Source organism: Cryptotermes secundus, unplaced genomic scaffold, assembly GCF_002891405.2.
Source record: "Cryptotermes secundus unplaced genomic scaffold, Csec_1.0 scaffold909, whole genome shotgun sequence".
Lineage (NCBI taxonomy): Eukaryota > Metazoa > Arthropoda > Insecta > Blattodea > Kalotermitidae > Cryptotermes > Cryptotermes secundus.
Genome location: NW_019722439.1, coordinates 101,855 through 114,730, shown reverse-complemented (window position 1 = coordinate 114,730; position 12,876 = coordinate 101,855). Strand labels below are relative to the sequence as shown.

At 43.0% G+C, this 12,876-nt stretch overlaps 1 protein-coding gene across 1 annotated transcript in view; it reads right to left on the bottom strand.

Annotated features, from left to right (window-relative positions):
- LOC111861506 (MOXD1 homolog 2) overlaps positions 1-8,766 on the bottom strand; it is a 212,684-nt gene extending 203,918 nt beyond the window's left edge. The window contains exon 1 of the mRNA XM_023846150.2: positions 8,509-8,766. Coding sequence (XP_023701918.1) covers positions 8,509-8,514 — 6 coding nt within the window. The 5' untranslated portion in view covers positions 8,515-8,766. The remainder of the gene's footprint in view (positions 1-8,508) is intronic.
- Positions 8,767-12,876: the final 4,110 nt, after the last annotated feature.

The window sequence follows — 12,876 nt, the reverse complement described above, 5'->3', positions numbered from 1 at the left end:
GTCGCAAGGCCTCTACCTGTACACAAACACAGAAAAACGACCACACACAAACTAAACATCCATGCCCTGAGTGGGATTCGAACCCACGATCCCGGTTTCCGAGCGAGTGAAGACAGTACATGCCTTAAGCCCCTCGGCTACTGTGACCGGTAATTGCGACTTAAAAGAGAACATAAATTAATTCCACGTAGCAAAATCGTTTTTGAGGAGTTAAAGAGTAGTTAAATTAGTCAAGATATTCACCAAAATTTATGGAGGTACATGGCTTATTGCCGGTCACGGTAGCCGAGCGGTCTAAGGCATGCACTGTCTTCGCTCGCTCGGAAGCCGGGATCGTGGGTTCGGATCTGTTTCCTGTGAGGTACGAACTGAATTCTTATATATTATTCTTATACACTGCCGGTCACGGTAGCCGAGCGGTCTAAGGCATGTACTGTCTTCGCTCGCTTGGAAACCGGGATCGTGGGTTCGAATCCCACTCAGGGCATGGATGTTTAGTTTGTGTGTGTGCATTTTTCTGTGTTTGTGTACAGGTAGAGGCCTTGCGACGAGCTGATCACCCGCCCAAGGAGTCCTACCGAATGTGTAAGATCTAGAAAAACCGAAGTGAACGGAGAAGTTCATGGAGGTAGGCCTAGGCCCACTGGGGCTGTAGTGCCAAGGAAAAAAATATATGGCTTATTACCGTGTTTACAACAGCCTGTCGCTGGTTCCTAATCTGATCAAGCCTGTGTATGTACATTGCAATGCTAAAGCTGCAAAGCTACGTCATCATCAACATGTCTGTGTTTCTAGTTCGGTTAGAAATGTCCTGCAGTTAGCTCCCAAAACCCATATCTACTCCTACGTTACCGTCTTCTTAGACGTAACGCCGTGTAGTTTGGTATCAAACCACCAAATGCACATCACAGAAGACCGTAATCTTCATAGTCACAGTCGTAATATCGTCAGAGCTCCTAACTATGAAGCCACGTGTATTTATTAAGAACATCGCAAAAATTACAGAACTGCGGTAATATCTAATATGCAAAAGAATATTTTCAGATCATCTTTAAATTAGGTGGTGGTGGCTATTCATGTATCAGAATGAAAGCGCAATAAATTAATGTATTTAAATACAGTGTATCCATGTTAAAACTTTTAAGACACACCTGGGATCCTTCCACGATATGTGTAGGGCCATGTGAAGCCAGTAAGTTTAGGGAGATATATCACGGTCAATTTATGCTTCAAAATTCAGACTCAGGTACAACATCGACAGTTCCCCTTCAAACAGGCCTCACGCCTGACACACTGGGATCCTGAACAAAGCACAGCTTTATCGAAAAAAGAAGCGGACATCGAAGTCCGGTGAACAGACAGCTGTGCTGTAACACGTTCCATCGAGGCTGTCCGGTTTCCCCTACAAATTCTTTTCGAAATGTTTCCATTCTCTGTCTGTAGCAATGACACCAAATAACGTGACCAACTACTGCGATATTGTCAGACTTGAGGCTTTCACGGCGGTGACTATGAAGAAAGCAGTCTTCTGGGATTTGGCACCGTGTATATGTGGTGTTAACCGACGTTTCGGAGGAACGTATCGTCTCCATCTTCAGGGTAGAAGAAAAAATATAAGAAATCTGCAAGCGAAGAGACCGTGAGAACCGGTAAAAGCAGTCTGCGATACGTTCCTCCGAAACGTCGGTTAACACCACATATACACGGTGCCAAATCCCAGAAGACTGCTTTCTTCATATTACGATATTGTCAGATAACGAACACCTTGAAAATCAAAGATTTGGGTACAATGGTAACAAAATTAAATAAATAATTAGCCAAAATGGGGCATGGTAAGCGAACTGCAAGAATTACTCATTAAAATAATCAATTAGAAACGGAGGTACGAAACTATGACACAGAACTTACTAATGAAGTACTGAGTTGAGTACATCTAATGTGGTAAAGTTCTCTCTGGACTTTAATTAATTAAGAACCACGTCATAGAGACGTGTGAGGGTGCGGAGTGAGGCTCCACCTATGCTGGTCTCTGCGATAGTGGGTGGTGAGTTGTCAGCTTCACGCCCGTCTTTTTACCCCTGGGGGAGGGGGACATACCCGGTACTCCTTGTGGCTGGGTGGGCCCCACAGTCGGTCTGAACGTTATCTTGCCTCTACGGGGAATCTAACCCCGCTTAACCGAGTGTGCTATCTCAGCTCCTCTCGAGTACATCCAATACATATGCAAATGAACCTGTTCTGCTTCCTGTTTCCTGCAGAGGATTTGACAGGGAAACTTCAGAGATATTACGACTTTTAGTCTCTACTAATATAAATATCGTGATATGACGCCTGAAAGCCGGGAAGGATCCTTCGTCTTTTTCTGCATTATACACGTTTTCCCTTCTACTAAAAAATTGCGTTCTGACTTAACCCTCTCTCCCGCTCCACAATAGATTTATGTCTTTAATGATGGGGCCACGCGGTAGCGTAGTTGGTTGAGGCACTATGCTACAAGCCGGAAGGTCGCGGGTTGAGTCCCGATGAAGTCATTTGATTTTCTTCAATGGTCCTAATCCTTCCAGCCGCACTATGGCCTTGGGCTCGACTCAGCCTCTAACAGAAATGAGTACCAGGAATATTCTTGGGTGTAAACTGCTGACAACCTTACCGCCATCTGTGAGCGAATTGTCTAGAAAATGTGGGAACCTCAACATCTCACAACCCTATTGGCCTCCAAGGCCTGTTATAGGGATACCTTTACTTTACTTACTTCAATGGTGGTCTTAACCTTACAGCTTACAGGACAGCTTACTAGAACCATACAAGGAACTGACTAAAAGTTGGAAATTTATATCACGGCGCGCACAGAGGAGATGTCGGTCCAGCTTGTCCTACACTCTCAATAAATACCGACAATTATACACGAACTGGCCTTTGTGAAGCGGCACTTACGACTGCGGTCCTCTCACTCGTGACTCCGTGTAATCTGGAAGACAGGTTCCTCCAAATGTTGGTACCTATAGCAACATACACTGAAAACCATAATCTGCAAATTCAACCCCTTGAGATCCTCAGATTTCGTACGAACTATATTTTCCAACATTCACAAATTTAAACGCAAGAGCGTTTCTCAAATATAAGAAAAGTAACTTTTATACAGCTCCAGTAGGCTTACGGAAAGTCAGAAAAACTGAATTTGAAATCCAAATATTTTTGTCTTTATTACGAAGAGCGTAGTAGGCTATGGCCTGGACGACGGAGAGGTCGGAGTTCGAGTCCCGGTAGGATCAAGAATTTTCTCTTCTCCACGTACTTCAGACCGGCTCTGGGGTCCACCCAGCCTCCTATCCAAAGGGTACCGGGGGCTCCTTCCACGGGGGTAAAGTGGCAGGGGCGTGACGCTGACCACTCACCTACAGCTAGTGCCGAGGGCAAGAAAATGTGGATCTGTACATCCAACTCCCCCATTCGCCTTCATAACGTATAGTAAGCACAGGAACAACTTTACGTTTTTTCTCCCTTGGCACTACAGCCCCAGTGGGCCTAGGCCTACCTCCATGAACTTCTCCGTTCACTTCGGTTTTTCTAGATCTTACACATTCGGTACGACTCCTTGGGCGGGTGATCAGCTCGTCGCAAGGCCTCTACCTGTACACAAACACAGAAAAACGCACACACACAAACTAAACATCCATGCCCTGAGTGGGATCCGAACCCACGATCCCGGTTTCCAAGCGAGCGAAGACAGTACATGCCAACTTTACGCTTACCTTCACGAAATTAAATTATGACTACAAGTGTAGATGAAATACGAATTAAGTATTATAATGTGGTGTTAAGATTATCGGCAAATTGGATCACGTAACACAAATGCCACAATCAGCAAGCCAACTGATGAAACAGGGCCACTTCCGGTACACAGATTTACAGTTTGTATTCCGAACTTGATTGCAGGCTTACAGTAAAATACATGTACATACATGAAGCATTGCATGCCATCGCGCAAATACGGATCAATTAAAAGCATCACACGTGTGAATCCTGTATACTAATTTCCAGTTCAACGGAAAAACATTTCCACACAACAAAAATACATTGGCTTTATTTATAATTCTAAGAGCGTGGCGAAGCTTCTATGACTTCCTGTTAGCAATCTACTAAGGTAGGCTCCTCGCCGTTAACATTCACGTCGATTCTTTGTTGCTGGGCCTATTGAGAGCCCAGAGCGTGATAGGTTTTGTCGCGGGGCGAGCGAAGTCTAATGGCCTCTGCTACTACAGCGAGGCGATGCGTGGGGCATTCTAAAGACAACGGAACGAGTCTGTACACACGCAGGCGCACACATACGGAATCAATGCGCTCCAATTCCCTGACCACTTAGGGCACAATGGTAACTACATGTGGAGTTTCCTTGGACATTACGAGCACTGCATTTTATCCACATAGTCTGTTATGAGTTTCGAATGATTCTACGAACAAAGAGCAATAAATTTCCTATTCAACACCAACCAATGTTTGCAATGCAGACGTTATACACACTGTGAGATATAAAATTAGATGAATTCCGGCCGCACCATAGCTCAAGCGGATAGTCGCTGGCTTCCCACCGCGGCGGCCCGGGTTCGATCCCGGGTCTGGTCAAGTGGGATTTGTGGTGGACAAGGTGGCGCTGAGGCAGGTTTTCTCCGAGTACTTTGGTTTCCCCTGCCAATCTTCATTCCACCATTGCTCCACAATCACCCTCACCTATCATCCGTGGCTGGTACAATAGGCCAGAAGTGGCCGCAGTACAAGGGACTTAGTCCTACCCCACTAGCAATAAAAAAAAATAGATCAATTCCAGACTGAGAAGACAGTAACTGTCTACAAATCGTTGTATTATGACTTAAGTTTGATCACTGTGGTCGCGGTGCAAGGGCCGAGAAAGCCCACGCCTTATACATTCAAGTTTTAACTTCTTACTGCATTTAATTAAACATCCAGCCATTTACACGCATGGACTAGAGAACGTATTTATAATATTTCAACCAGATGGCTCTATCTTCAGAGCAAAAAATTGGGGGAATATGTTTCTTCCAAATAGATAACACAGCGTCATACAGAGAAAGACCAGTACGCAAGTGTTCATCGCCGTGTAAACATCATATTTCACTCCGACAAAAATATGAGTTACAACGATGTCTCCTTTGAAAATGTCACGACGTTTCGGAGTAATATCGCTTCCATCTTCCGGATCGAAGAGCAGTAACAGAGCCAGACGTCAAGATGGCTGACGTAAGAACATCAAATCAAAAATACAATTTGATAAGACATCAGATTCTCAGGCAAAAGGTTTCAGTTGCACTGAGGCGCACAGTATCTCTCCATAACCATAAAGTAGTTATAATTACTATGTGAGTGTCCTCGTTTACATCTGCTACTTTCGCACTCAGCCCCTCCTTCGTTTCTTCGGTCTGCGTGAAGTACAATTCGCCGCAACTTGTAGGATGTGCTGAGACCCTCCACTCTGAACAATTTACCATAAATTAAAAAGGATGCCACGTCATCTGCATCCTTTCTATTACAAAAGACGGAAAGGGTATTTAATTGTCAACGGGCGTTCATGACAATAATCCAGCGCTTCTTGCTGTCCTTACACTTGACTAATCTCACCACCATGGCGGCTCCACGGGTTTCTGGAGTGGATAACTGAGTGCTAATATGAGACAAGAAACAAGGAATTTGCATGACTTTGCCATGTGCTTCTGAAGATATTATTAATCGACAAAATGGCGACAGAGGGAAATCTAATATTCTTATCAATCCTCATCCCCCCCCAAAAACTGAAATATTGCAAGAAACTGCGATGAAAATGAATACTAACGCAGCATGTAGATTTAAAGCGAATATTTTATTTCGCAATTTGAGAATAGTAAACACGTCCAATTGTTTCGGTCCAACGACATTTATTAATTTCAATGTCTCCAGCCTGAAATTCGTCGAAATACTGATTAAAATTCAGCTTCTGCGTCACAAAAATCAAACTAATCAGTTAATGCTATTTGAGGGACTTACTGTTGCACGTTCTGCTGAGACCTATGAGCCGAAAAAGTTGGGCATTAGGGGACAATGTTAAACCTGCATTAATGTATGTANAACAATTTTAATATTTTTAACATTTAATATTTATCAATATATAAGATAAATATATATTTTAGTTATTTTAATATGAAGACGGCAAGGCATGCAGTGAACTAGTTTAACGTAAATCGAATAAGCACCTGAAGATGGCACTTTTGTGCCGAAACATGTAGTGCGAGAGAGAGGAGTGAGATAGATGAGTGTATGCACTGGAAGACGGTTGAAATATATCATGGACTTAAATCAGTACAACAGGACGCTAAAACATAACACAACCTAAGATACCACTCATTTTGTTTAGAGAAGATAATATACAGTTTTAAATAACAACAATTTCTTAGGACTGTAACAAAACATTCTGCAGACGAGAAGCATCTACTAGCCTTCACGACGACGAGCAGTTACAATATATGACATGCGCATTACAAGAAGCATAGGGTCTGGCATTGTGTCATTGCATCCAGATAACCATACAAAATCTAGCCTAGAGGCAAACGACGCCATAGAAGGCTGAGGAAAACACAAATATTTGGCGATGATACTCAGTGAGATCTCAGGTACTGTCAGGATTGCTACTTTCTGGGGCACGGTGCATATTTCCATTTGCATAAACAACGCATTACGTGGAGCCACGTCTTAAAAGTTAATGGGACGGAAGGCAGAAATTTGAAATTCAGAGCAGAAAGAGTTCTGGGCGATATGCAGTCTCGACGGCGACGACGCTCCAGGTTTGTATCCGGGAGGTGCTCGGTTCAAATCTCGACCAGGACATCGTTGTCCTGGTTGTGGCTTTTACGATTTTCCTCAGCCTATTTCCGATGCCTGGTTCCTTCCTAAACCTATTTAATTATTCACAAATCATCCTAACATTCGTGTAGGTGGTAAACTATACCACAGGCATGAATGGTGCATTATGGGACAAAAGGTTTACAATGAAAATTGAACAAAATATTTACTTTACTCTTTTAAATGCTGTATGCTTATTATACGGTTCAGAAGAAAGATTTTAAAAAAATGCAAATAAGAATTGTTGGCAGTGTAAATGGGATTTTTGTAATCAGCGAAGTGGAAATGAAAGACAAAATTCCAAATAACAGTATTTATAAAAAACATAAAAACAAAATCTTCGTGGTTTTAGTCCGCAAGCGAACTATACCGACCGAGCGACCGCCGCTTGTTCGCGAAGTTAGTGCCAACTTCAGAGGACAGAGTGTGTCGCGTGGTCAGCGCAACGGATCCCCAGGGCCGTTAATTTCGGTTTCTAGACCGGAGCCGTTATTTCCTTAAAATAGCTCCTCAATTATCCTCACGAGGCTGAGTGGACCCTGTTCCAGACCCACTACTTCTCAGAAAATCTGGTAGCGCAGGGGATCGAACCCGAACCTCTGGATCTGTAGCCATGAACTTTGACCACTAGACCACAGAGGCGGTCTATATAAAAATTATAATTACATAATGTTAATTTGGACGACATAAAACACAATCATGAACGGGGTAGGCATACATCCAAAGAACGGCTGAGAGCAGACAGACCAAACACGGGGTCGAATGGACACCATCAAGAAGGTACGAAAGGGGAAACCGGAGAATTCAGAGGATGAAAGAAACTCTGATGCAGTGACACAGAAAGAACATGAGCAAATGCAACAGATGGATGGTAATGGGAAGCAGACAGTGACGTTGCTAACCAGATAGCTACATGTGGTAATTCCGTCCATTGCCTCACGCAGATGATTTTGTTGCTGATAACTTTTATATCTTTCAAGAGACAGCAGAAGTGGAGGGGGCTTGTAAATAAATAATTGGTTGTTCTCCTCGAGATTGTGTAGCGAAGCCATTGCAGTACAGCCTGAAAGAAGCCTTCGAGCACTTTAATAACAAGAAGAGCGGCGAACTTGATTAAATTTTCTGTTACTGATATTGAAATAACTTCTTAGCATCTCATTATAATGCATGTTTCATTTCTCAGTTGCAACGCCAAGAATTCACAAGAACTTTTTCTTACTTGAAACTTTCCAGATTCGTTAACAAGACAGACTACGAGCTCTAAACATGGAATTTTACATTAATCTTTGTTCATTTCCGTTCTTCTTGTTCGCAACTGCGGGTTCCTCATTTGACGTTGTTCGCGAAGACGCAACTTTCCTTGTACGTGAAGGAATGTCTCATTCCAACCCCATATACCAAGGCACCAGTACTTTAATATCAAGAACTATACCAAAAATGTGAGATTTTACTGGGCTGTGAACATCAAACCGGAAGTGTTTTCCTAAGCTTTACCGCGCGTAACTGCAGGATATGTACACACAGTCCTACACAGCCTATATGCATGCAAGCAATACATACACACACAAATAAATAAATATATACACACATTCATACATATATGCATACATACATACACACCGTCATATCGAAGATTAGGTATCACTCCAGATTGGTATGCAGAGTATCTCTGGTTCAGACATCAGTCACGAGATCGGCTATCAGGCTGTTTTCCGCAATTTTCTTCAGCCCCTACATGAAAATGCGGGGTCATTCAAATCAGTACACAGGTTATTTCCTTCCACAGGTTTCCCAACTATTTATTATAACGTCATTTGACGCCATAAATTCCGAACTACTCCCGATGCCGCCGCGTATGTACACACTGCAGTCACCGGCCGAGTTCAGGTCTCTCACAAGGTCAGGACGCTGTGCGCATGCGCCGCTGTTTTCCTCTTCGCAACGAAATCATAATATCACAATACCTGCACTAAGCAAGGAAGCCCTGAGTTTATACTTCTCTTTGGTATGGCAGAGCAGGGCAGAGCTCAAGCGCGCAGACCGCGGAAATGTGTGCACACGTCAGCACAGTACGTCATACACAGGCTCTGCCACCAGTCTGCGTAAATCTGTCGGTGGAAGGGGTAACAGTTGTCATTATTTGGGGAATTATTCTAACAATATTATTAGTAGTAGTGGGGGCACGCAGTAGCGTAGTTGGTTGAGTCACTATGCTACAAGCCGGAAGGTCGCTGGTTCAAGTCCCGATGAGGTGGATTTTTTCAATTGGCCTAATCCTTCCTGCCGCACCATCTCCCTGGGGTCGACTCAGCCTCTAATAGAAATGAGTTCTAGGAATCTTCCTGGGGGTAAAGGGCGGCCGGCGCGTAAGGCTGACAACCTTACCGCCATCTTTTGAGCCGATTGTCTAGATAATGTGGGAGCCTCAACATCTCACTACCCTATGGGACTCCACGGTCTGCTACAGGGATACCTTTACTTTTTAGTAGTATTAGTAGTAGTAGTGGTAGTAGTAGTAGTAGCAGTAGCAGCAATAGAAGTGGAATTAAAGTTACTCCTGCCCTCAGTTAACCAACGCGCCTCAAAGAAATATGAGAGAATGGAGGTGAAACTCCAGCTGCTCTTAATCTTAATCTGGCTACTTAAGCCCTGGGAAGGGAGCCCCTGGATACGAGGTTGGGCGAACCTCAGAGCCGGTATGGACACTGTGACTACAATAATCCCTACCAATGTCAATAATCGAATCGTTGAGTAGTACTGACACAATATTNTATGTAGTAGTTAGTGTTTAATATTCTAGAGCACCATGTTTATAAAATATCTGCCACAACTGACAGATATCACACCATGTCACAATTACAAAGATGAATCGATTGCTCTTCGCTATTTCTGAGAATCATACTAAACCCACGGACATGTACGGAGGGCAAAAAAACGCAGAGCGTCTTCCAATACTGAAATGGGCGTGCCACAATTACAGCAATGATTGCTTCTTGAAAGCTTGTAGAAGGTTAGAGTTGAGCCTGTTTAAGGTGAAGTGAAGTTTGAGGTTCCCACATCTGTGAGTGCCAACATTACTCTCTTCCTAGTGGTCAGAGTTCCTGGCTACAGATCCAGAGGTCCCGAGTTCGATTTCCGGCACTACCAGATTTTCTGAGAAGTCGTGGGTCTGGAACGGGGTCCACTCAACCTCGTGAGGATAAGTGAGAAGCTATTTCAAGGAAATAGCGGCTGCGGTCTATAAAACCGAGATTAACGGTCGTGGGGATCCGTTGCGCTGACCACGTGACAACATCTATCAGCAAAATTTGGCGTTAACTTCGATGACAAGCTCGGTCGGTATAGTTCGCTTGCGGACTATAGGCTACGGAGTTTGTTTTTTATCTTGGTGGACAGGTACCTATCTACCTAACCAAACAGCGATACATCTTAGAAGATAGTAAACTTGATATTAAGGTCTGACGAGATGAGATAGGGTCGCGTACTGAAAACATCAAAAACTCCGTGTTCTCTTCTAAATGTACGCTCCAACCTCATCCTCTCCTGTTATAAAACTGATTTGACACAGTGAAGGCAAATTTAACTGCCAGTCTGCTAAAGTTGTTTATAGCCAGCGCTGAAACGACACGCCAAACGTTTAGTGCCATTCTCAATTTGGCGTGCATGGTCCCTCACGCAAATAAAGTTGACGTTCCAAGTCTTCGTCGAAACAAACTTCATTTGATCGCTGTAAAATTACAGAGCAGACGAGCCTGCGAGAGAGCGTACGTTTTCCTTATATTTTGAAATATCACTCAAACAACATTAAAATTTACTCAACTCTTTCAAGCTTTCGTTCACCTAATAATACTTAAGAATTTAGTTCTTACCTCACAGAAAACATATTGCTCAACATTATAAGAAACAAACTGGTATACTCTGTTTAAGAAATTAATCTTTATTTATCCTCAACACCATACGAAACCTTAAAAATACTGTGACGTGCTGCCTGAAATCCGGACTATAAGACGTCCATCACTAGTCAACGGCTAGAAATTCCTAGGCAGCGATGCCTAAGAAATCGTTGCCAAGGGGTCAGTCGTAATGTGACTTAGACTTGGAGACCAGCAGAGTTCTTATCCGACTAGAACAGAAGAGTTCTTATTCGACTTGAGCAGGAGTGAGTTCGTATCCTACAAGGGACCAAGGACAGTTGAGCTCCGAGCAGAGCAGAAGACACTTCACCTAGATCAGCGGTGCAAGTAATTGTAATAGTCAAGAGGAAACGTCTAACGACGTTATAAATTGAGGATAGTTGTATTTGCGAGTGTAAAAAGTGACTGTTCAATAAATATTCGCTCAAATCCGAGACCCATGTAAATTTCTTGTCGCGTTGCCTAGCAAACACGCAACAATACTATGGGCTAAATGCAGTGGAACGTACATTCCACACACACTCGCTCTATGTATATATATTACACGTGTATGGTTCTCGCCTCTGCGTACAGTTCTCCAAAGTAATCATTTCCTTTCACGTCTTCCGACTAATTTTCCCATTGAGCTACATGCCCAACCCATCTCATTTTCCCTGATTTATCTCTTTAATAATAACGCCTACTGGAGCCAAAAATCCTATTCTCACACTGTGCATTATATATTTCAGCTGACATATATGGTTTGTCCTGTTTTCATATTTCTGTAACTCAAAAGTTATCTGTTTGAAAGTTCGTTGTTCAAATCATAATTGCTGCCAATCTACCCTTTAAAAACATTCAATATCACCCTTAATATTAAGGTTCATGTTCAATAAATTAAAAGGTAAATAACGCAGAAAATCTGTCGGTTTTCGGAAACACTGTTCAAAATTCCCTTCAGCAACTTCGTGATTTATTCCATAAAAGTTCGATTAATTACCCAATTCGATTTATTTCGACAAGTGATGAACTCTAACCTCACCATGTCACTAGCAGAAGCTGCATTTGTGTTCCGTTATGCTTGACCATGCATCAATTTCAATTGATGTTCTAAGCATATGCCTGACTGTGACATTTATGTAATTAGATCGAAAGTTGCATGCCGTGCGAAAGAGACTGTAGGGAAACTGCGTAGCCTAGTTGTAGCATTATTCGCAGCAGCAATTTCTCATCTGTTATTCATGAGAACTGTTCCTGTATAAGTTCTCAGAAAGTGAGAGGAAACATAATAATAATAATAATGAAGAAAGCCGTTTTCTGGAATGTGGCGCCGTGTGGATATTGTGTTAACCGACGTTTCGGAGGAACGCATCGCCTCCAATTTTCAGGGCATAAGAAATTCGTGAGCGATAAAGCAGGGTGAGGTGGCTCCGAAACGTCGGTTAACACGATATATACACGGCGCCACATCGCAGAAGACGGTTTTCTTATAGCAATCGCCGTGAAAACCTCATATATTTTACAGTAAGAATGAAGTTAGTCCATATCACGAACTAATATTGAAATTCCATAAACCGAGTTGGTTGGTCTAGCTGTTATGCTTTTCACTTGTATTCGGGAGATGCTCCTCGCGGTTCTTCTCGCTCGCTCCAGGAAGATGCTAGGATAGTATCTAAGAACGCAAACCTTAATCTCGTTTCCAGTTCATCAGCATTTCTATCTTTCGAAGTTAAAAATCTCGCTACAGATAGCGTCGTGATATTATGACTGGCCACAGAAAGAACGACACGCTTCGTTCAGTCATTTTCCCAAAACGAATAGTTCATTTCAAAGCCTACACAAATTATTCCTAGCATCTTCATTTCTTGTCACCCATACTTCTCAGTGGCTCTTTAACGTTAGATTTTGTAGAAGTAATTTTGAACTGCCGGTCACAGTAGCCGAGCGGTGTAAAGCATGCACTGTCTTCGCTCGCTTGGAGACCGGGATCGTGGGTTCGGATCTGTTTCCTGTGAGGTACGAACTGAATTCTTATATATTATTCTTATACACTGCCGGTCACAGTAGCCGAGCGGTCTAAGGCACGCACTGTCTT